Source organism: Rhipicephalus microplus, chromosome 8 (assembly GCF_043290135.1).
Source record: "Rhipicephalus microplus isolate Deutch F79 chromosome 8, USDA_Rmic, whole genome shotgun sequence".
Classification (NCBI taxonomy): domain Eukaryota; kingdom Metazoa; phylum Arthropoda; class Arachnida; order Ixodida; family Ixodidae; genus Rhipicephalus; species Rhipicephalus microplus.
In genome coordinates this window covers 98,170,610-98,193,475 of record NC_134707.1, presented here as the reverse complement: position 1 = coordinate 98,193,475, position 22,866 = coordinate 98,170,610, and the positions used below count along the sequence as shown (strand labels likewise).

The following is a 22,866-nucleotide window of genomic DNA, read 5'->3' as shown; positions in this document are numbered from 1 at the left end:
CGAGATCTCGAACAGCCCCCCCAAAAAAAAAGAGACAATATCGCTGCGGCCTATCGCGCTATAGTGGTCGAGGCGGCGAACGAAGTCTGTGTGAATTTCGGTGCATCTGGAACCTAAATAACTAACCTGAAGTCAAAAGGTGAACAGGTTCAGGGGATTGGGATCGCTGCTAAGCTGGAGCAAAACGTTGGACGACTGGACAACGTCATTTATGAAGAAGCAAGAATGCGATGTTGACGTGAAGCACCGCGACTGATTTGTGGGTTGTTTGCGGGGCGTCGCGTGTGTGATTCGTTTGAACTGTGCAGGTTACTGCGTGTGTATAACTGGAAAATGTCGGAATGATCGCCTGCTGAAGCATGCCAAGCGTTGCAAAGTAAAGGTTTGATTTGTTATTGCACTTAGCGTGCGTGTGAATGCACGACTGTGTTCTACGAAGCTCAGGTGATTTCTCTTGCATATTGTGCTTTCATCATTGCAATAGCGGCTATCACAACGTGAAGAATACCACGTGAAGACGGCACTACCGATAGGGGCATTTTTTGCATTTGGCATTGAGCTACTCCAGCATGGTTCTTTTTTTTTCTTGTGATCTTAACAAATCTCTGTAGCAAACAATAAATGTGAAATTGGAATTAGGCGATCGTCTTCGCCGTCTTTTCCCTCCATGCTGCTAGTTCACCTAGCCTCAACACCCCAAACCACTGCTGGTTCTTGGAAAAGATCGCCTTGTCTCGTGGCCTGACTTGTGTTGCTGTACATATAGATCCTATATTTCTGGCATTGCGTTACCGTTTATCGGTTTTTACAGCTTCTTCTTTCTCCACGAGATGACGTCAAGCAACACTCAAAGGCAGGCCTGTTTACTCTCTGGCGCCATACACGTTTCAAATGTTGCGCTCGCTAAACTAATGTGTAGGACGCAGCCTTAAAAGTTGCGTACAGCCTTGTACGTACAGCCTTGCGTACACTAAACTAAAATTTTGTATTGTTACGACAGTGCTTGCTCTGCGTCTAAGGATTACGTCGAGCTGCGTCGCTATCAAAACGGGGCAGCTGCGAATGACACATTGCGGAAGAAGTGATATACTGTGGCTTAACTATTTTCTAGGTAACCCAAATGCCAGCCTTCATGCCGAGTAGGCGTATAAAGGGTTATATAGTTGATGTGGCTCGTATGTGTATTAATGCTTCTAGTTCTTTGACAATGTTAATCTGTTCTTTTGCAATAAGATAGCTATTTTTTGTTCTAGTTCTGTTCTAGGGTAAAACCCAGGTGTATCTGTTGTTAGAAAAAATGAATCGGTATATATATTATGTGTCTGTCATAGCCAGAATGTTTGAAGGCACGTTAATAGAACATTTACCTTTTAGACACATTCAATGTTTTGTGTTTAATTTGTTTACTACATACGTCCCGCCTAAAACATGCGGTGAGAAACTCTTATCTGGCAGCCTGAAAACTGCCTCGCTGTGATGGTCAAGTGGATAAGGTACGCGGCTGCTGACCCGCAGGTCGTGGGATCGAATCCCGGCTTCGGCGGCTGCATTTCCGATGGAGGAAGTAATGTTATAGGCCCATGTGCTCAGATTTGGATGCATGTTGAAGAACACCAGGTCGTCGAAATTTTCGGAGCCCTCCGCTACGGCGTCTGTCATTATCATATGGTAGTTTTAGGACAATAAACCCCACATATGAATCATCAACCAAGCCTGAAAAGCGCTAGGGGCCATATATTTTTCGTTCGGAGCCACCGAGACTATGAACTGCCAAGCGGAATATAACTGTAAAAGAAAACAATCGGGCATCCACATGGCCAGGCTCAACGAGAAATGCTAAATGTGAGTTACTGAAAAATATTGGTTTGCCACAGTGAAGCAGAGGTTATGGTGCTCAGCCGCTTACCGAAACGTCGAAAGTTCGATCCAGGGCACAGAAGTGACGTTTCAATAGATGGAGAAACAGTTGAGGCCCGGTTACTCTGCGATATGAGTGAAGGTTGATGAACGCCAGCTTGTCGGAATTCAAGAAGCCCTTTACTACGGCCTCTTTGATTTGGAAGCACGTTTGGAAGCTAGTAGACTTGCTTTTTAGCGCATTTCTTATCTCCATTTATTGCAACACTGGCCGCAGTCCTCATACTGTGAGCCGTGCTGCACATCAGCAACTACACACTGTTTTCGCTGACGGTTATTAGTGTCACAATCAGTCTGAAACAGGTGACATGTTTCGCTTTAAGACTTGAAAATTCTTTAACCTTAGCTTCACGTCCTATGTCCTACATAAAACATTGTCACTGTCTTGCAGTATACACGCAAAGCTTTTTATAAAACACTTTCTTGATAGTTTTTTGTTTGCTATAAAACTTTGATCAACCAGCAGGAAGTCTCCTAAAACGTTCAAACAGATCTGACTGAAAATGCTAACCAGAAGAACTGTACACGGTGGCCATGAACGTGTCTTTGGTGAAGAAATTGCGGAGCACCAGAAAAGCCGCAACTGCTCAAAACAATGCATGAGCCTACTGCAGTCCACTAAATCACCACCCCTAAGTGATGTTTTAGCAAAATTGGAGGTGATAACTGCGCACGTCTTGAGCAGCTACACGAGTTTGATATTGAGAAGCGTGAAAGATGTGCTTGATGTTTCATATATATTCTGGTTTGTTTTACAGATTATTTTGAGGCATTCCACAGACAAGCAGTTGTGAAAAACTTTAAAAATCAAGGTGTAAAGGTGGCTCAGCTCCTTCTTATTCTGAGAACTTATTTCTGGCAGTGGTACAGGAAGCATAGGAATAATGTTGATAACACATGTCGACTGTACAAGTCTTTTTATTTGACTCCCGAAAAATATTAAGCACAGCTTTTAGATAAAATAGGTGGCTTCGTTCACTTCTACGGCTCGTGCTCTTTCAAGCCAACTTTATGGCACAGTATTCAACCATTGCGGCACGCAGATTAAAAGAGCATCTTTCATAGAGCAGGAAATCAACTTTCCTATTCGGTGCATAACACTACTAATGGTCTGGTTCTACAGTGTAAATATAAGGTAACCTCCTGCTCTTTCTGTACGGTAAAATGTAAATGTGGGCGAAAATTTTTGTTTTGACCTCAGTGAATTCAGACCAGATTGAAGTAAATGAAATCTTGAACCTTATTGCTGCAAGGTCGTTAGCCCTAAACATACACGTTGGTATTATAGGACTACAATTAGGGAGCCGCATTCCTAGATGTAAGCAGTGGGTGCACACTGATGAAAACTGGTCTTTAGTATTAACAATCGTTGCTGTTTACTATCATTAGACTGCGATAAAATTATGAAAAACACCGCAGTGGAGGGCTTCAAAAGTTTTAGTCCACCTGGGGTGCACCTATATAGAACGTAAAGCTATTGCGCGAGCCTCGAGCATTTTAGCCTCCATTGAAAATGTGCCATCCACGGAAAGCAGTCTTTGTTCACTAGAGTAAAGTAAAGAGCCGACTTTTTCTGATACTTCCACTCTGTACATTCTTTGTTCCGTTATTTTGGTTTTTTATGGACGGCTAGCTCATAATTACTAATGACTGTTCTGCCCAGCACGCGCACAGGCCATTAAAAAGCACTTCCTTGCCTGGCAACGTTCTGACACAATGACACAGTGAATCTCAATTGGAACAATGAACATTAAGTCTTGAAGCGGACATAAAATAGACTAAAATAAAAGGCACTGAAACAGAAAATGTCGCCGATTGTGGCAGTTCACAGGGAAATGCATGAACAAATTTATTAGAATTTACATCACTACTATACCCGTACTGAAGGCCATAGAAACGGGGGGTGCAAATTTGTCACACTTGGTGAAAAGGAACCATGCATTGAGATGTGGCTAAAATTAAAACACAAAGTAAGAATATTTATTACCCGAAATAGTTGATTCTGTGTTTTTGTTGCATTGTGGGCAGGTTTCTCAGCCTTAGAGGAAGATTCGTTGCTAGTCCAAGTGACCCTTCTTTTAACATAACCTATATGTAAGCCATATATATATTCGCAGTATTCATTGAGCAGTTGGAGGTGAAAGGTCATATCTTATGCAGAGTGCATCAGACTCAATGTGTCCTTCACGTTCAAGGTCTTTCAGAGGCAATGAGGTGTACCAACAAAACCCTTCATTATGTGATTCAGTTGGCCTGACAAAGGATTCCTTGGTAACGCATCCACGATTGATCATTAACTCACGGTTTTTATCTGGAGATGAATGTACGAAAGTGAGCTTCAGACTGTGAGAGAATGGCCACTGTAAGAACTCGTCAGCATCACCCTTGAGCAGCCGCACATGAGCGTGCACCGACACTGAGCTCTCATTTTTCTGCAGATACAGTCCTGGAGAAATGCGATAACCACACAGGTAGACGGGATCGCTCTCATATAGGCTCCAACGTGAAGATATTGCCTTGTCTTTCAAAGCTGCGAGTCCTGTGACGTAAAACATGTTGTGTGTAATGCTCAGTGTGTTTAGCGCAAGTAGATGGTCTCTTCTCACATCGGATGTGCTTTCGCCGATTTTGCTGTCCGGTACTTTTGACGCAGAGCATAGTGAACCGTTTGTTCTGCACTTCTGTACAATGACATCTGTAGCACGCTCCAATGCTTTATCAAGAATGGCCTCGAAAATGCTCACAGTTTGCAAGACACTTTTCGACTGGTTGTCGTCGTTGCTACGTCGTCGCTCGCCTTCAGCAATAATCTCGTCTAGCTTATTCAAACACTTTTTTGTTTCGTTGGCTGCTACGACTTTGAAATTTTCAGTTAGAGTGCCTATGCGTTGAGCAACTTCGTCAAGTCGGTTACCTTGTGCCGCCAAGTCATCTCTGACTTCTCTAACAATGGTGATCTTGGCTTCACTAACTGCCCGGGTTTGCTTTTCTCACGTGTCCATCACAGTCTCCCTGAGTGTATTGACCATGTGCGAGAAGTCATTCGGTCTATCGCAAGGTGTGTTGTCTCGCACTGCCTGGTCAAAAGCAGATCGTAGTTCCCTAACACCATCTTTCAATGCCACCTTTAGCTCGGTGAACACAGCTTCTGGAGTGCAATTCTGTGATTGTTCCTGATGGAGAGCTTCGTTGGGCAAAACATGTGTGCTGCAGTTGTTTCTCCTATGCGCGCACACATTCATGCACAGGATCAGAGCGGAACACTTTGGACAGCGGGTAGAGTGATGCATGCAGTCTTCATCAAAGTGCTTCAGCAAATCCGAAGCACTCACGAGTGCGCCGCAGCCGTTGACCTCGTTCCAGCATTTCACCTGCAACAAATGAAATGCAGCACCAAATAACTCTAAAGAACTTAAAACATTTTAAAGAAATATGTGAAACTAGTTGGGTTATAAAAGAAAGAACTCTCAGATTATTTTTTTTATTCTCATGTATACAGTATTGGCTAAGTAACAGTGAATTAAAACTATATATAACTCAGAACCTATGAGGTCTAAAATATATTTTTATATCGAAAGTCCAGAAATGGTCGACTTCATGTGTCAAATTGTGACTGTATTGACTGAGTAAGTTTATTACGTTTCAGAAGAAGCATATATGCATTAAAGAGCGAAACATAGTACTTCATTTTTTATTTTCTAGTGTCTGGCAGTAATTACGGAATAAGCACGAAGAACACACGCCGGTTGAGTTCGAGAAAACATATTTCAATATTAGCAACAAGGGTGCAACCTTTTCATAATACAATGCTTTCGAGGGGCCACTGGTAAAAAAACAGTACGAAGTTTCTGTAGCGACTGCTACAATTGTAAACCATGCGCTCCACTTCTGTGAACCCTGAAGATATGCGTAGCATGGATGCCTACTTGTTCTCCCGGACAAAAGTGTCAGTTCTCTGCTGATTCGACCACCTGTGAAGCCAATGGATTAGTTTAGCACGTGATGTTTCACAAGCACTAGTATATATTGTTAGAGAGATTCGCAAATTTGGCTTCCATCATTCAGAAAATTTTTTTGAATGCCAAGCATTTCTTGGCAAATTTCGGCAACTTTGAGTCTATCTATCTATCTATCTATCTATCTATCTATCTATCTATCTATCTATCTATCTATCTATCTATCTATCTATCTATCTATCTTATCTATCTATCTATCTAGCCGCTTAAGTTTCGATGCTCAAGTGGTCACCCCCTTAACTTGGCGTGAACCAAAACTATAGCTTGGTTTGACGAATATGATGCGCTAGTCATGAAATTAATAATGTCCCAATCCTGTGACGTACGTCGTCAAACACTTACCGCCAGATACTGGCACATACCCATGGGCGCGTATATGCCGCTGGTATGTGGGTATGTGCCGTGGGTGATTGATGCTTAGTATCTACCCCAGAACGACGACAGCACATAGGGACAATTTTAACGCTTGAGCGTTAGGAAATACCTGACATCGCTATAGCGTCCACCCAACGATGACATAAAATAAGTTTCAGTATTAAGAGAATCGACCACATTCATACTATCAATATGGTAATAGAGAAGTGCTCAGAATATAAACAACCGCCCCGCCGTGGTGGTCTAGTGGCTAAGGTACTCGGCTGCTGACCCGCAGGTCGCGGGATCGAATCCCGGCTGCGGCGGCTGCATTTCCGATGGAGGCGGATATGAAGGAGGCCCGTGTGCTCAGATTTAGGTGCATGTTAAAGAACCCCAGGTGGTCTAAATTTCCGGAGCCCTCCACTACGGCGTCTCTCATAATTATATGGTGGTTTTGGGACGATAAACCCCACATATCAGAATATAACCAAACACTATACATAGAATTAATAGATTAGGAGAAGGGGTATGATTCCGTAGAAGTAACTGTCATGCAGACACTTCGAAATCAGGGCGTCGATGATGCATTTATAAACATCCTGGAAGAAATTTACAGGGGATCAACTGCTACCATAGAGCTTCATAAAGAAACCAACAGAATACCAATCAAGAAGGGTGTAAGGCAGGGGGACACAATCTCGCCAATGCTATTTACCGCGTGCTTACAGGAGGTGTTCAGAAGCCTAGAATGGGAACAGTTAGGGATAAGAGTTAATGGAGAGTACCTTAGTAACCTGCGCATCGCCTATGACATTGCATTGCTGAGTAACTCAGGGGACGAATTGCAACTCATGATTGCGGAGTTAGGCAAGGAGAGCAGAAAGGTGGGTCTTAAAATTAATCTGCAGAAAACAAAAGTAATGTACAACAACCTCGGAAAAGAGCAGCGCTTCGAGATAGGTAATAGTTCACTTCAAGTTGTAAAAGACTGTCTACTTAGGGCAGGTAATAACCGCGGAGACGAACCACGAGCTTGAAGTAACTAGAAGAATAAGAATGGGGTGGAGCACATTTGGCAAGCACTCTCAAAATATCACAGGTAGATTGCCACTATCCCTCGAGAGGAAGGTATATAACAGCTGTATCTTGCCGGTACGTAGCTACGGAGCAGAAACCTGGAGACTTACTAAGAGGGTTCAGCTTAAATTGAGAACGACGCAGCGAGCAATGGAAAGAAAAATGGTAGGTGCAACCTTAAGAGACAAGAAGAGAGCAGAGTGGATTTGGGAACAAACGGGGGTTCGGGATATCATCGCTGAAATCAAGAAGAAGAAATGGACATGGGTCGGGCATGTAGCGCATAGACAGGATAACCGCTGGTCGTTAAGGGTAACTAACTGGATTCCCAGAGAAGGCAAGCGGGTTAGGGGGAGACAGAAGGTCAGGTGGCCAGATGAGATTAAGAAGTTTGTGGGCATAAATTGGCAGCAGCAAAGCAAGCACAGGACCGGGTTAACTGGCGGAACAGCGGAGAGGCCTTTGTCCTGCAGTGGACGCCGTCAGGCTGAAGATGATGATGATGATGATTATGAAAAAGCTGACATGGGCAGCGTTGACTCCCAATAATGCAAACAATTAATTTGAGGGTCCCAGGAGGAATCGAACCCAAGCATTTTGCGTGGCAGTCAAGCATTCTACCAAAGAGCTACACCAGGTCTCAAAACTACTTTTCAAATAGACGCTAATCTGCCTGAAACGTCAATAGTGGTTGCAATGCTGCCTACCCAATTTTACAGACATTACATATGTACTATTTTTATAAAGCCGTCACGACAGTTTACCGTCAATTGTGGTTAGTTGCCATGCACTGATGTTGAGTTATGCGCTGTGTCAAGGGCCAGCGTCTTCACGAGTATCAGCGCTTCATGTCAGCTTCTGATGTTGCTAATACACATGTTCCAGTTGACATCGTTGCTCAAGTTAAAAAAAACTGGTTATATAAACATCTGCAACTTTTCAACATATGTCTGTGCGTGCAACATTTTTACATATATTTAGCGTTATTTCATGACGTGTCGCTCTTCAAAAAAATGCAACACGGTGACCATCCCACCGCATTCTTCGCATAACGTCAATTCCCAGGTACCTGGGATCTGCCGAATTTTTTTTTGACATTTGTCGACTTTGAGCAAAGGTGAATCAATGAACGCTTTAACAATGTATCATAAGGTCATGCGCAGAAAGGCAAGCAAACCAAAACATGCCCCGCGTTTCTCACGCACAAATGACGCACAAAACACACTCACAGGTGCAGACTAACGCGAATTAGCCTCTCAGTTTTTACTTCGTTGTGTCTGAAAAGCGCACTCTTTTCGCAAACGCAGGCTGTGCAACAATTGCAGTGACTTTTGTGCGCCTGGTAACTACATCATAATCGTTCCAATGAGAGCCAAAGGCCAGCCAAGACGTACAATCCTTCCCACCGCGAAGGGGTGCGCGAGTCAGCACTCGCCAACCTCCTCTCTGCGGTGCCAAGTACATGTAGAAAATAAGAGCGTGTGTCGCCGCGTCGTGACAATGTGGCCACGCACGCTCATTGCGCCATCTTGCTAGTATTGCTGAAAACAAGATAGTTCTCCTGAGATGCCCGTTACCAGCAGTAAGTGGTAGATTTAAATAGCTTGCCGTTTGAACGTTGAAGGAGGTGCTCATCCGTGACTCAGTTAACGCCTCGCGCTCATAATTCACAGGTCCTAAGTTCGATTCCGCGCGCTGGAGTCTTTTATAAAACACTTTTCTTTCTTGCGTTTATAATATATATATATATATATATATATGTATATATATATATATATATATATATATATATATATATTGCATACGTCGTCAATCACTTCCTGCCAGGCAGTGGGACATACCCACGGGCAGGTATGTGCCGCTGGTATGTGGGTATTTGCCACAGGTGATTGACACTCATTAGCTACCCAGGAACGAAGAGAACATACTGGCAATTTTAACGCGTTAGCGTTAAGAAAATTTCCGACATCGGTAGCGTCGACCCAACAAAGGCATAGAATACATGTACGAGTTCTAGCTAGAATCGAACCAAAGCATTCGGCGTGGCAATGAAGCATTCTACAGCAGAACTACGCCAGGTCTCGGAAGTACTTTTCTAATAAACGCTAATCTTCGTGAAGCGTCAATAGTGGTTGCAGTGATATCTACCCAATTTCATAAACATTGCATATGTACACCTTTCATACAGCCATCACGTTGGGTTAACGTAAATTGTAGTTGGGTACCATGCGCTGAATTTGATTAATGTAGCTGTGTCCAGGGCTAGCATGTTCGCGAGCATGAGCGCTTCATATGAGCTTCTGGTGTTGCTAATACGCATGTTCTAGTTGGCATCGTTGCGCAAGTGCTATCGTCTAGAGTTATAAAAATCTGCAACTCTTCAACATATGTCAGTGTGTGAAGTAACTGTACATGTATTTAGCGTCTTTTTGAAGACTTGTTGCTCAATAAAAAAACTGCAACATGGTCACCTTCCCTCGAAAGGTGACAATGTGACCACTTCGCATAACGTCGACTACGCCGGTACGTGGGATCTGCCATTTTTTTTGCACAAGTGAAATTATTGCGTAATTTGCGTAATCATTTCGGGCAGTGTCTGCGAAGAGAAACCAATACCAGGGGCACACAGTTCGAATTATCCTTTTCTGATACAGAAACGTTCATATTATCGGCACTTTTCTTCTATTGAAATGCACGGGGCTGTGCCGGAAGAAGGGCGTTAGTTTGAGTAAACTGTGTGTTTGAATTAACTGAGTTCGAAATGAAAACATTTTACTGTATTAATTTTCTGCCCGCATTCGGGGTATTTGGGCCTCTGCCAGCGCTTCAAAGCCATTTGTGGCGCAAACTTTGGCCTCTTTTTGTTTTAGTGGACCAGTGGTGAATAGTGAGATCGAGCAACCTTTTGTGGTCCATAACCGCTTAAAATTTTAGTTTTCTTGAAAGCCTTGGAATTGCACATATCCGTTATGGTGGTGATAATTTGCTGCGATCACCTTACAAGGAATATTTTTTAGGCAGCTTCGCCATAATATTATCTGGAGTTGTACCTGTCAAAACCACAATACGGCTACGAGGCACGGAATAGCGGAGGGATCCACATATTTGTGCATCTGTTGTTTATTGCCGTGAAGAGTACTCAGACTTCTAGCATACTGGCTCCATCGAACTCTGACTGCCGTGTCCTGTGACAGTCGAGAAACGCAACTACTTCAGTATCTGAGTTCCGCTTGATTTATTTAAATGTGGGTGAAATCACTTTTATTTTTACCTGTAACGTTCAGAGTGGAATGCTTACACCTCTTTTATAGCGAAATATTGGCATTACTCAAGGTGCAGCCACGTTGTATCTTACATCTATTTCTAACTATTGCGATCATAATTGCACCATATTGAAACGGAATAGATTTTTTTTGATCTTCAGTCTTACCTTACGCCTGAGCAGATTCTCCAAAGGAAAGTCTCTCAAATCAGCGTCTTCAGCCGAAACCTGTTCACCGTCTAGGGGACATTCGTGTGCGTCGGTATCCAAGCACTGTTCATAGCATGCTTCGCACAGTACATGTCGACAGGGCAGGCAGATGGTCGTTCTGGGCAGCAAACCACAAGCGTCGCATATTCGGTACGCTGGAATAGGCTCAGCAAAGCGCAGAGGTCTCCAGTCCAGTTTCTGCGAAAACCCGAATAGTGTGTACTTCTGCATTTGAAAAGCCACGAAGAGGGCAGCGCGCCCACCCAAGGCCAAAACGGTCTTGTAAACTCCAAACGCTGTCAGCGCTTCTTCACTCGGCTGTTGTCGAGGCTTCTGTTTCTGATAATGCTACGCTTACTTCGTTATCGTTCGAACCACTATCTGAGTTTGAAAAAGGAAAGTTTTGTTATCGCCTCGTTGCACTGCGAGTAATTCTCAGCGCGAACCAAGCTTGCAGTGTTCGAGAAGCTTCATGACTGTAATAGATCGTTTTGTTAAAATCACGCCCACTTCGGGAACATTACAGAATATTCTGAAAGATACGCGGCCACTAGCAATAACACTAGAATATTCGAACGCACGTGTGAAAATGCCGCCGCGCTTCGCCGCTTGTCAGTTGATCGTCGGACGATGCTCTATTCACCGCTATCAGTGTCCGTGTGTTTGCTGTAATCTGACCTTCATTTACTGGCTCCAAGTTCGACCGAATACACAGTTTGAACTGAAGATCGAGTGTGCTCCCTTCGTCGACGTCATGACCCCGTGACGTCTGGTGTAGGTGCTTTCCAGCCCATTTACCTAACGCTTCCCTTAAGCCGTGATGCGCGCATGTGCTCCCACGGGGCAAGTTCCGACAAGAGTTCGGGACGAGTAACAACACAGAAACTACAGGGAATTCATTGTGCACTCCACTTGCAAAGACGCATTACATCGGCCTAGGAGCCCATTGTGAACGAGACTTTTACTCCAACCATGAAGTTCTTCGCATGCTTGACATGGTACAAATTAGTGAGAAATGGCGTGATTTTTTTTGAAGTACAATCAATGCGAGTGCATCAGCACGGCTTTCGGAGAAATATGGCTGAGGCAGGCCTATTACTACTGAAGGCATGATCCCGATTGTCACTCATTCGGCGTCAAATTGATTCAATAATTGTTTGTAACAAGTTCTCTGGTAGCTCACTTCATAAGGCTTTACATATCCTGCGCCCAATCCCACCACTTTGCTTCTGTACTGGGTATTGCTTCCAAGAAGCCATTCCAAGCGGTCGCACTACGAACGTATCCACATTGTTTCATTATTAACCCTTGATCGACTGAATGGAAGGGCCTCTCTCATTCTGTCACTGAAATTGCGTGTCCATAAACATTTTGAAAAATTCTTTAGGTATAGGCGTCTACCAGTTACCTACTGTGCCACTGTAAGGCCACTCTTCATGTACAACCTCCCTAAGGTGGCGTTTAGAGAAATGATAGCAAAGTACAAAATAATGAATACACCGAAGAAGGCAACGCATGCCCACAGGGACACACGAAGAGAGGCATGAAGCATGAACGTATTTTGCTGCTCGGTTAAATGGTAAATTATCTTGTTTTCTCAGGAACATTCATTGGTTGTTGCATATAAATCACTGCAAATCACCCCAAATTCTTGTAATTTTGACAGTTCCATGTTGGTGCAGTTGTCCTAGCAACCGATAAAACGTTGGCGATACAGAGCTCAGTCTGACTGGTAGAATCTTGTGCGTGCTATGAGAGAACTATTCAGCTTTAGATAAGCACTCTCTTTCATATTTCGTGGAAACATTTCACCTAGGTTTTGTGAATATCATGCCTGTTTCTTAATGTGCCATACATCAGGTGTTCGCTTGCAAAGTACGTGCCGGAAAATCTCGTTTCCAGCTGTACGCAATGCAATTTATAACTACGCATATCAAAACCTCGTGACGCCTGGTGACGCAACCAGGCTTTCCCTGTACGAAAATGTGGTGGCATGCTGAGCTACCGCGAGCTCCGCTTTGGGCTTACAGCGAGTTTTTCTCTGCAGAGGATGAAGATTGCATACATGCCACACACGCTACAAAAATTTATCTAGAATTTGAGGCATTTTTTTGCCGGTAAAGCCGTTGCAACTGGGCTCGTCTGACTACTTGTGACGCGCAAAGTTCTTGTCCTTGTATATCCCGATAAAGACTAATACAAGTGTCGGTGCCGGAATGTATTGGTTTGCTGTCATACCGTTTACCTTTGTGACCGGGCAGTAACTATAAGAGTTTGGTCTAATGACGCTACAGTTTAGCCTCATTAGGTTAAATTGGTAAACTTGAAATTAAAAACAGCGAGCGCTGAAAATGAATTATCTTAGCCGGTTTAGGGATATACCCGAATAACAACTAACATTACGCGACTTTAAAACAGATAACCTGTAGTAGAAGCCTTCAAAACAGCACCACCTAATTGTTTTTACATAAACTTTATCCGCTTTTTTTTCTTTTCTTTCCATTTTGTGAAGACGTATAATAATTTTCTGTTGTAAGAGTTACAATGCCTGAGAATTGAAAAGTATTGTCATTTTAAAGGCAGCTTATAAATCACTGCTGGTAACACTTTTTGAATGTACTTTTTTCTTTCGTGCCAGTTAGCTGATGAAGTGAACAACTACTCATGAACAACCACCCATGTCATAAAATGTCAAGGTAACAATGAACAACCGCTAATGTAATAAAACGTCATCAAGGAAAAGCACGTTCTGCTTGTTATCTAAACCGAAAGCAATCATAAATTAGCTCCCATTTGTTTTATTGTGTTGAACCCGCATAGCAGCACGGCAGTCGCTGTAGAATGAACCCTTCATCTTCAACGTGGCATTCATACTACACACGGTGCGGACACCTTTCAGGGTTACGCGTCACAGCGTATTGCAGTGCACGCACAAAAGAAGGAATATATGTCAAAGCACTCAGTACCAGAGCGATTCGAAAGAGTAAACAAATGTACTTTGAAATAGCGTTTCTAAAAACTCAGTCTTGCCAATGATCGCCAATGAATGCTTATAGGTTGGCGTTGCACAATGTTTTGTACAGATTATCTGTCTCCTTCCCACAGTAACGATCAAGTTTGTGCCCTATACCGTGGAATGTGGCCAATGCGTGGCGCCGTAGCAGACGATGTGGTTCTCGTCAGCTCCTTAAACATCTGTGCACATGTGAAGTGATGCCGGCAACGCAATGCCATGGGCTACTAGATTTACCCTAAGTAGTAAACAGACTGTTAGTTGGCGATAACCACTAGCAATGCCGGCTATTAAGTAAACGATTATGACATTTCTCAAGCTGGCTGCAGTGCAAGCGAAGGCGGTGTCTCCAGTTAACGTGGGTTTCAGGACGATGGAATCGTGGAAGACACGGAGGCTACAGATGCCGTATACCCGTGGTGGATGAGAGAACCATGTTGTTCTGTTTCCCAGGCTTATGTGACAGCTCACGATCGGGAGGCACTTACCTCTCAAGCATGAGCAAACACGTGCATTCAAACAAAAAATACGGCGGAGTTGAATGGAGAGCTCATGGAGAATTTTTTTCACTGTGACTTGACGATTCTCTCCTTTTTCTAGCATTAATCTTCTCTCTGTTCGCAGGCATCTCTGTCCAGAACGACAGCCATTTTCACTTTTGTGGAGGCAGCGTCATCACTCCCGACATAATTGTCACGGCCGTGTTATGGTGGCTAGCCGCGCACTGCGTTGACTCGTAGGGGCAGTGGTAGTATACTTACCACGTATTTCTATAGGGACGCCATTATGGCGGTGCTGTTTTGCTGCTTCGGTGAGTGTTCTTTGTCAAACACGCTAGTCACTCGGGCGCTTTGGATCAGCCATATCTTGACTTTTCCGAAACAGCAAAAATTACGAGTATGAGCAGCAAAACAAAATGGTGTTTCACTACAGGCACTCACAGCATGCCTAACCAAGATGTACAGTAACAATTGAAGCAAGTGTGCTGTATGTACCGCAGGACACGTGTTCGATGTCAAGCATAGGTAGGGAAATTCACTCAGGATTATCAGAGGCCTGAATTTTACTTTTTTTCGGGGAGTATCATTTATGTTGCGCCTAAATCGCCATTTATGTTGCGCCATTTATGTTGCGCCTATCATTTATGTTGCGCCTAAATTTATGTTGCGCAAATACTTTGCGAGCGATTGCCCCGCCCGGTTTCCTCTTTACTATTTGTAGCTACTGTACTTTGTTTATTTTTTACCTAAACACAGGCAGGCTCTTAAATAAAAATTGTGCATAGTGCGACGCAAACCTCCATAAGGTATCTCGTTTGAGTAGCGTATTCCAGGAAAATATTGAAGTTTGACTGAAACCATTGATAACTCGTATTTCAAGGTACAAGATCAAAAGGTGTCTCGCAGAGCACCGATTATGACACATATAAGCATAGAGGAGCAATACCATCATAATGAAAAAAATCAATATCTATGATAGCGAAGTCAGTCGTATCACTGATGTTCACGTCAAGTTTTAAGTATGAGTGAGTCGTGCTAACTTGTATGTATAGCGAGTTGGTGTCCGAGTGAGTCCGGTTGAGGAAGAAGTTTCGAGTCTTACCCTGATTGAGCACTCAGAGTCACAGAGAGAATTAAACTTTCTTTGTGAGTGGACGCACGTTCTCTTCACCCAAAGACGGGTGACTTACACATTTCACGTATACTCGGGGACATTTTTCAGTGGCAATGAAGGGAAGGCTACGAAGCCAAAGTGGGCATGTGCCACCGCTGTAGAAAATGGGGCCACGAATGAGTCCGTCTTTTCCGCGTGAAAGTATTGAAAAAAGAACAACAATATTTCCTGCTAAATGCTGTTTATAAAAAGACGCTGCACGCGCCGAAGAGATACTATTATTTGTTGCTGCTTTCTGAAGAGTCACTTCGCGTTTTGCCGCACCTGAAAACGTAGCATGTTTTGCGTGCACCTCACAGTCCAAATGGCGTCTTCGTCTTTAGCTGAGCGCGCGTCGCCCTCCAGCTATTCAGACGACTCGCCTAAGAAACTTGTGTCAAATTTCTCTCACAAGCGGCTGTGTGAGCAGGCGTATAAAACTGTGTGCAGTGGGACAACATGAACGCAGCCTTTATGCGAAGCGCGAGCCAAACCGGACTATATTTCCCGGAGAAGTAAAGGAGCTGTAGCTCCGCCCACGTAGCCTTCCCTTCAATGCCACTGAAAGTTGTCCCAGAGTATAGTCATGGCTAGCCGCCGACGCTTGAGCGCTTCCCACGAACTGGAATTGGTCCCCAGGGTATACCGAAGCCAGCAATGCCTCCCACTGGTCATCTGAATTTGCTCGTACGCGGTGTTCATCCATGGGCTGGAGACTCATGTTGTTTGGACACTTGCTATATTATGTGGTACACGGTGTTTACAGAGTCTGGACAGTATTGACAGTTCTTCCTGTAGTTTCCAGAGTACATGCGTGCATTAGTGTACCGTACAGATAGGTGCCTGTCTGAAGCCTTCTCCAAATCAGCGCAGCACAATACATTTCTTGAATGAGTCTAAGTGAGCTCTACTTATCATTGCCGACCTGGAAAGTTAAGACTATAAAAGTACGAAAATTTGCGATAGCAAAATTTTGAACTCTTTTGTATTTCCACACTATTACTGATTTTACATCATTCTGTCATTGAGAATGTCGTTCCATTTTTGTTTTGCTGGAGTCGGTTGGTGGCAATGGGGTCATTGCTCACTGCTATAACGGCCTTTTGCCGCTGTAGATGTCTGCAGACCTGGCTCGGTCAGCAAAAAAAAAGGGCATTGGATTAAGCATTCAACGTTAAATTATTGCAAAAATGCCAAAAACAAAATAACGATCTTTAATCTCCCCAAAACATCTCCAGACGCAATTTAAGTTCAAGGTGGGCATCTGGACTACAGTCAACCCCCAAGTTACAGTTAGCGCCACTCAATGAGTGATTCACAGTTCGAAGATTGAGTAATGGCACAGTTTTTGAATGACCGGCAAACATGCTCGCTTGTTAGTACACGTTGTGAAAGTAATGCGTTTAACTTGCGAACGTACTGGACTTCTGGAGCCCTCCATTATAATGCGTTCGTCATGATCATGTTGTGATCTTGTGACGTAAAAAGACGAACCATTTATATCAAATATTGGGAAGCTTGGCTTCTTGGTGAGTTTACATAAATTAAAGAGACAGCATGTGGACACCCGTGAACAAGAGGGAAGATTGCGGCATTTGTGGTGTCTTGGTATTCTCTCTTGTGTCCATACCTTCACACCTCGTGTCTTTAACATGACTGAAGATTATTCTGTCATTTGCGGTTGAGCGTTTGTCGTGGTATATTTCTTTCTTGTTTCTTCTTCTTGTTCTCGTGCCATTGTTTCATTCTGCGCTTTAATTAGGAAACAGCCTAAACTTGTCAAGTTGGTATAACTGATGGTGGTGGAACGATGATGAGACCCTAAGACGGCTTTTTTCGATCGCGTTACCTTGCTATGTGCAGATGAGTCTGTTTCTTTCTGGATTTCTTCCGCAAGCCACATATTCCTTTGCCAAGCTGAACAAAAAAAATATTCATACAGGTCTCACGGATAGTCGTGCACAGTAACTTAAGCAGTTTCGACAACAAAATCGCTCCGCTGAAGCTGAAGACCCCGTTCGACCTAGCCACAAGCGAAGGGCGTATTGGCGCAGTTTGCCTTCCTCGCGCAAACTACCGCATCACAGGCAACGTCACCGTCACAAGATGGGGTCAGGCACCAAAGGGTGCGCATCTACGCATGTGTTTACTTGGTTCTTTGGCGTTCATAACCGCCACCAACGCCAGCATGCGGACGATGCAGTGTGGTGGAACTGGAACGTTTGGCCGCGAGAACCAACATGGCGCTTGTTGCCATGGAAACATGAAGTGGCAACACTGCGTTTTAGCGAGTGTTGACAAGTGGTGGGTTGAAGGCTGACACCACCGTGCAAAATGGAAACGCTTGCACAAGAAGTCTCTTAGGTGACGCGTGGTCATTGCGCTATCTTTCTGGTGATGCTGAAGAGACGATAATCCCCCCCCCCCCTGATGCTTGTCAGCAGCGTTAGGTGATAAACATAAATAGCTTGCAGTTTCGACGACTAAGGATATGCTCCTATGACTCAGTGGTTAACGCCTCGCATTCACGATGCAGAGGCTCCGCATTCGATTCCGTACACCGAAGTTTTGAATGCAAAGCATTTCTCAGTGAACTTCGGCGACTTTAAGCGCATCTATCTATCTATCTATCTATCTATCTATCTATCTATCTATCTATCTATCTATCTATCTATCTATCTATCTATCTATCTATCTATCTATCTATCTATCTATCTATCTATCTATCTATCTATCTATCTACAACTTTCAGCTCTCCTGGCCGTTTCATTATTGGTGCCGATAGCAAACTTAGTATGGCATAACATGACTGTATGAAGAACATATTTGACTACTCATAACGTAAAAATCATGGTATGTTTGTGTATAATGTCATGATTTACATTTCAGAATCCTGCAGCTCTTGCGGTGGTTCTGCTCACATAACATGTTGCAAAACTTGTATGGTATAACATGATTGCATGGCGAACACCAGCGACATACCTTAACATGAACATCATGACATGAGTGTCATGCAACAGCTTGAATACATGCCACTATTATGATGCGCTCGCAGCAATTTCGTTAACGACACATATACGAAATTTGGTATTATGGCATGCGAATGGATGAAGGTGTGGAACTGATGCCAACATGACATTCATGAGATGCGTGTCATGTAACAACATGATTACATGCCACGCTCATCATGCGCTGGCGGCCGTTTTGTTAGCTTCAATTATACCAATTTCGGTTTACGGGATGTAATTGGAAGACTAAAGCACGATTCTGGTTCAAGCATGGTAAACATGAGATGGGTGTCATGTAACAACATGACTATATGGTACGCTCATGACGCGCTTGTGGCCGTTTCGCTAGCTTTACATGTACCAATCTCGGTATTACGCAACGTGAACGGACGACATAGGTAAATGACACATCCAAACATGATAATCACGACTTCAGTGTCATTTAACAGCATGTCTACATGCCACACTCATGATACGCTCGCTGCCGTTTCGCTAGCTTCACATATGCCAAATTTAGTATTGCGTGACGTCACTGATTGACGAGGTATGTGAATAGTGGAAACATGATAATCATGAGATGCGTGTCATGTGAGAACATGCCTACATGCCACAGTCAAGGCGCCAATACATTTCGACCTGACATAGTGTGCGTAGCCGCCGGCGGTCATTTCTTCGCGTCACGTCAGCGTTGCCACGCGAGGTGCCGGTCCTGCCATATACGGCCGCATTTTCGATGGAGGTGAAAACGCTAGCGGTACGTGCGAGTAGATTGAGTTGCAACTGAAGGATCCCCAGGTAGTCAAAATTTTCAGAGACTTCCACAACGGCCTCTCACATTACCGTATCTGGGACATTAAATATTGGGACAGTTTTGGGACAATAAATTTGGCAACTACTTTCAGACCATGAGATCTGTGCCAGTTTGTAAGAAGTCGCGGTAAAGGAGGCTGCGCAAATAACAGTGGCAAAAGCGCAAAAAACTTCACAAGATGGGCGCGAACTTGCCATCGCTTTCACCCTGACCGCCACCGAGTCCCAAAAAATTCCGGCCAACGGCTAGGAGGATGAAAGGTGATGGAGGCCAAAGCCCCTTTGTCCATCACTCTAGATGTGTGCAAATAAAAGTTATTTCTCTCTCTCCCCTCTCTCTTTCTCTGAAAGAACCCAAGAAAGAACTACTGATACGAGAATAAATGTCATGACAACGCAACACATTTATGAGCTTTTACAACAAAAAACGAGGAACTCCAAAATCCACTGATACAGGCGCGCTAATATATGAATACAATCGAAATACGGCCGCATTCACAGACTCAGAAGTATTCTTCACTCGCTCCGCGCGGCAAGCGCTGAATGCCAGGTTATCCGAAAAGAAAACCAACTTACAAGGGCGCATGTTCAAGTAATGCTTGCTTGAAGCGTACTAGATTGTTGTCGTGAATCAAATAAGATTCCGTGATTGTTGTCGTGAATCAAATGAGATGCAGTTCTTCTGATATATTGTTTTTTGCGCAACCTGACATGACATGCTTTCTGATATTGGCACATCATTTTATTTCTGACGATTACAAGTGGTGTGTAACTGATCAAGGCGAATCACCAGTGTACACTTATTTTTTTTTATGTACTTTACTGCGCTTCCCTTTAACACTTGCCATATAACTGAAGTACTGGTCTATTTATTTGCATTGTGCATTAAAGGTCTACCACTTGTAGTTTGTTTTGCATTAGTATATCAGTATAAATAGGCATCTCTTGGAGGTACCTAATAATTTGATACAAACGTAACTAACAATGTTCTTTAAAGAACAGACTTGCTAGTTTATATGCTTCTAGAGCAGCGTCCCAAATTAGACGTGCATGGACTCATACTTAGTATTACCGTTCTTTTACGCAACCATTTGACTGCGCAGTAAACATCATGTCAAACAAAATGTGCTCACTATTCTACCTGCAAATATATATCCGGTAAATCTTCGCTGTAAGAACATTTCGTGCTTTTGCATATTTTTCTTCCAGAATGAATAGAAAAATTCCTTGATAAGGTGAGCCTCTGAACACACACCCCTGCAGGCACAAATTTTCTTTTCACAATCAGCGCACGCGATATGTCGCAGGAGACCGCCCCAATAATCGTGATTGTAGTGAAGGAAACGGCCGCTACGAAAGACTGTCGAGAGCATTCCAAGGTTTCAGCGGCAAGAGTTGCCTCGACTGTGATAGCAGGCGGCTGCGGCTTTCACCATGCCTACTGCGAGCCGTCGGTACACGGTGGTCGGTTTTTCCGACGAGTTGGACTGGATAGAGTTGACTTTCGTGAAACCTATTCCACCAAACAGTATATGTAGAGCGTGTGGCATGGTAACCAGAGTGACCGCTTTTCTGCCTTGCCTGCACGTTTTCTGCAAAAAGTGCTACGAACAGTACCGCCATGACAGTGGCCAATGCTGCCCACTCGACGGTCAACGAACCCTGGAAGGAGACGTCAAATTGATTGGCTTTCCTGCGGAGAACCTGCTCAAAAGAAAGGTAAAATCTGCGAAACGACGTAAGATTCCCCCCCCCCTCCTGATTTTCAGAGTGCAAAATAACTCTCACGACAAGCAATACCGCAGCGAGACGAAATCACAAAAATCAAAAGTACGTTGATCCACACTTAGGCTGTTAGTTTTATTTTTTATTATTAAGATATCAAATATATGGCCACTCTCAGCTGGTTCTTGCCGTCGGCGTCATTGTTTGTGGCTCACCGCCGTTATAACCTGTATATGTATGTATACGTGTACAGGGCGTCCCAATCATTTGCAGCACGATTTACACAATGGGAACGACATTACCGGTGAAGCAAAGCTAGTGTGAATCCCCCAGTATACTGAAGTAGCCACAACTACTTTTTTGTTATTGCCTAATAACTAATTTGTTTATATATTTTTACTCAAGAAATACTCGTCTAATTATCGTGATGTCAACAAGACAGTTGCGCACATTTGAAAATGACGTATGTCTGTGCTACTTACAACAATGTTGTGATTGCGTACGAATATTATTCCGTGAATAAATAAAGCCGCAAAATATGAAAAATGACCCGTTACTGCGCTCCCACGTCCAAAAAAAAGCAGCGTCTTAAAATGCTCTTACTGAAACATCTTTATTTATTTTTTATAATAAAAAATAAATAAAAATGTGATTGCGTACGAATATTCTTCCGTGAATAAATAAAGCCACAAAATATGAAAAATGAACCGTTACTGCGCTCTCACGTCCAAAAAAAAAGCAGCGTCCTAAAATACTCTTATTGAAACAACCGCGTTGCCTCTTTTCTGTTACCAGAAATCGCGTTTTGCCTATTAGCAAAGGTACAGGTCGGATGCCAACATGTCACAGTTTGGCAGGGGTTCCTTCCATTCGATCGTGCGTCGCTATCACCATTCATATCTCATGGTTAACTTTTGGCGGCCGGGTCACTTTTCTGACTAGATTGATTATGTACTGGCGTGCAAGAGTGGCAAATGGTTCAATCCGTTTTTTTTGTCTACTTTTTTTTCGTTGCCTCTGGCTATCTAAACTTGTCTGAAGGTGCTTTTTTCTGATGCGCTCAATGGTCTAGTCACGTGTTATTTCTTTTGTATTTCGCAGGCATTCTTTGATAAGAGGGAAAAACAAGCACGCAATTGTACTGCATTGTTGAAAGTAGCACAGACAAATGTCATTTCAACATGCGCACAACAGCCTATTTGACAGTTTGATAATTAGGCGACTACTGTTTGAGTTGAAATATGCTTGTGACGGGATCTTAATTGTAACTGAGCATGAAATTATAAGCGGCCACCTCGGTACATTGTGAACATTATGCTTTGGCAATGCTTCGCGTAAAGCTGTTCTTTTTTATTCGTGCTAAGTGATAATTGGGACGTCCGGTATATAGAAAAGCAACAAATAAAAATATATATCTCCTCCAGACCACACATACCCGTGGGCTGGTAAGGGCCACAGGTATGCAGGTATGTAACACAGGGTATTGAAAGTTTGTGTCTATACCCACGAACCACGAGAACAGGCATTTTGCAATTTTAACGCAAAATCACAAAAAAACACTTACACCAGCAGCGTGGACCGGACGAGTGTAAAAAGCAAATATTGGGGCCCCAGCTGGAATCAAATCAAAGCATTCTTTGTTGAAAACAAGTACCCTACCGCAGAGCTATGTCAGGGCTCGGTACTGCTTCAAAAAATACACTAATAGGGTGTAATGATTGTGAAACGTCGAGTGTGGTTGCAGTTGTCACTCTTCTATTTTATAAACATTGTGTATGTACTCCTAGCCTCACTGCAATGGTCTAGTGGCTGAGGTAC

General features: G+C 43.5%; 1 protein-coding gene across 1 annotated transcript; it reads right to left on the bottom strand.

Annotated features, from left to right (window-relative positions):
• Positions 1–4,675: 4,675 nt before the first annotated feature.
• LOC119185589 (E3 ubiquitin-protein ligase PDZRN3-B-like) lies at positions 4,676–11,160 on the bottom strand. The gene is made up of 2 exons (XM_037434556.2): positions 10,798–11,160; positions 4,676–5,288 (listed from the first exon to the last, which is right to left on the bottom strand). Exons 1-2 carry the CDS (start codon positions 11,068–11,070, stop codon positions 4,908–4,910), a joined length of 654 nt encoding a protein of 217 aa, XP_037290453.2. The 5' UTR covers positions 11,071–11,160; the 3' UTR covers positions 4,676–4,907.
• Between the last annotated feature and the right edge of the window lie 11,706 nt (positions 11,161–22,866).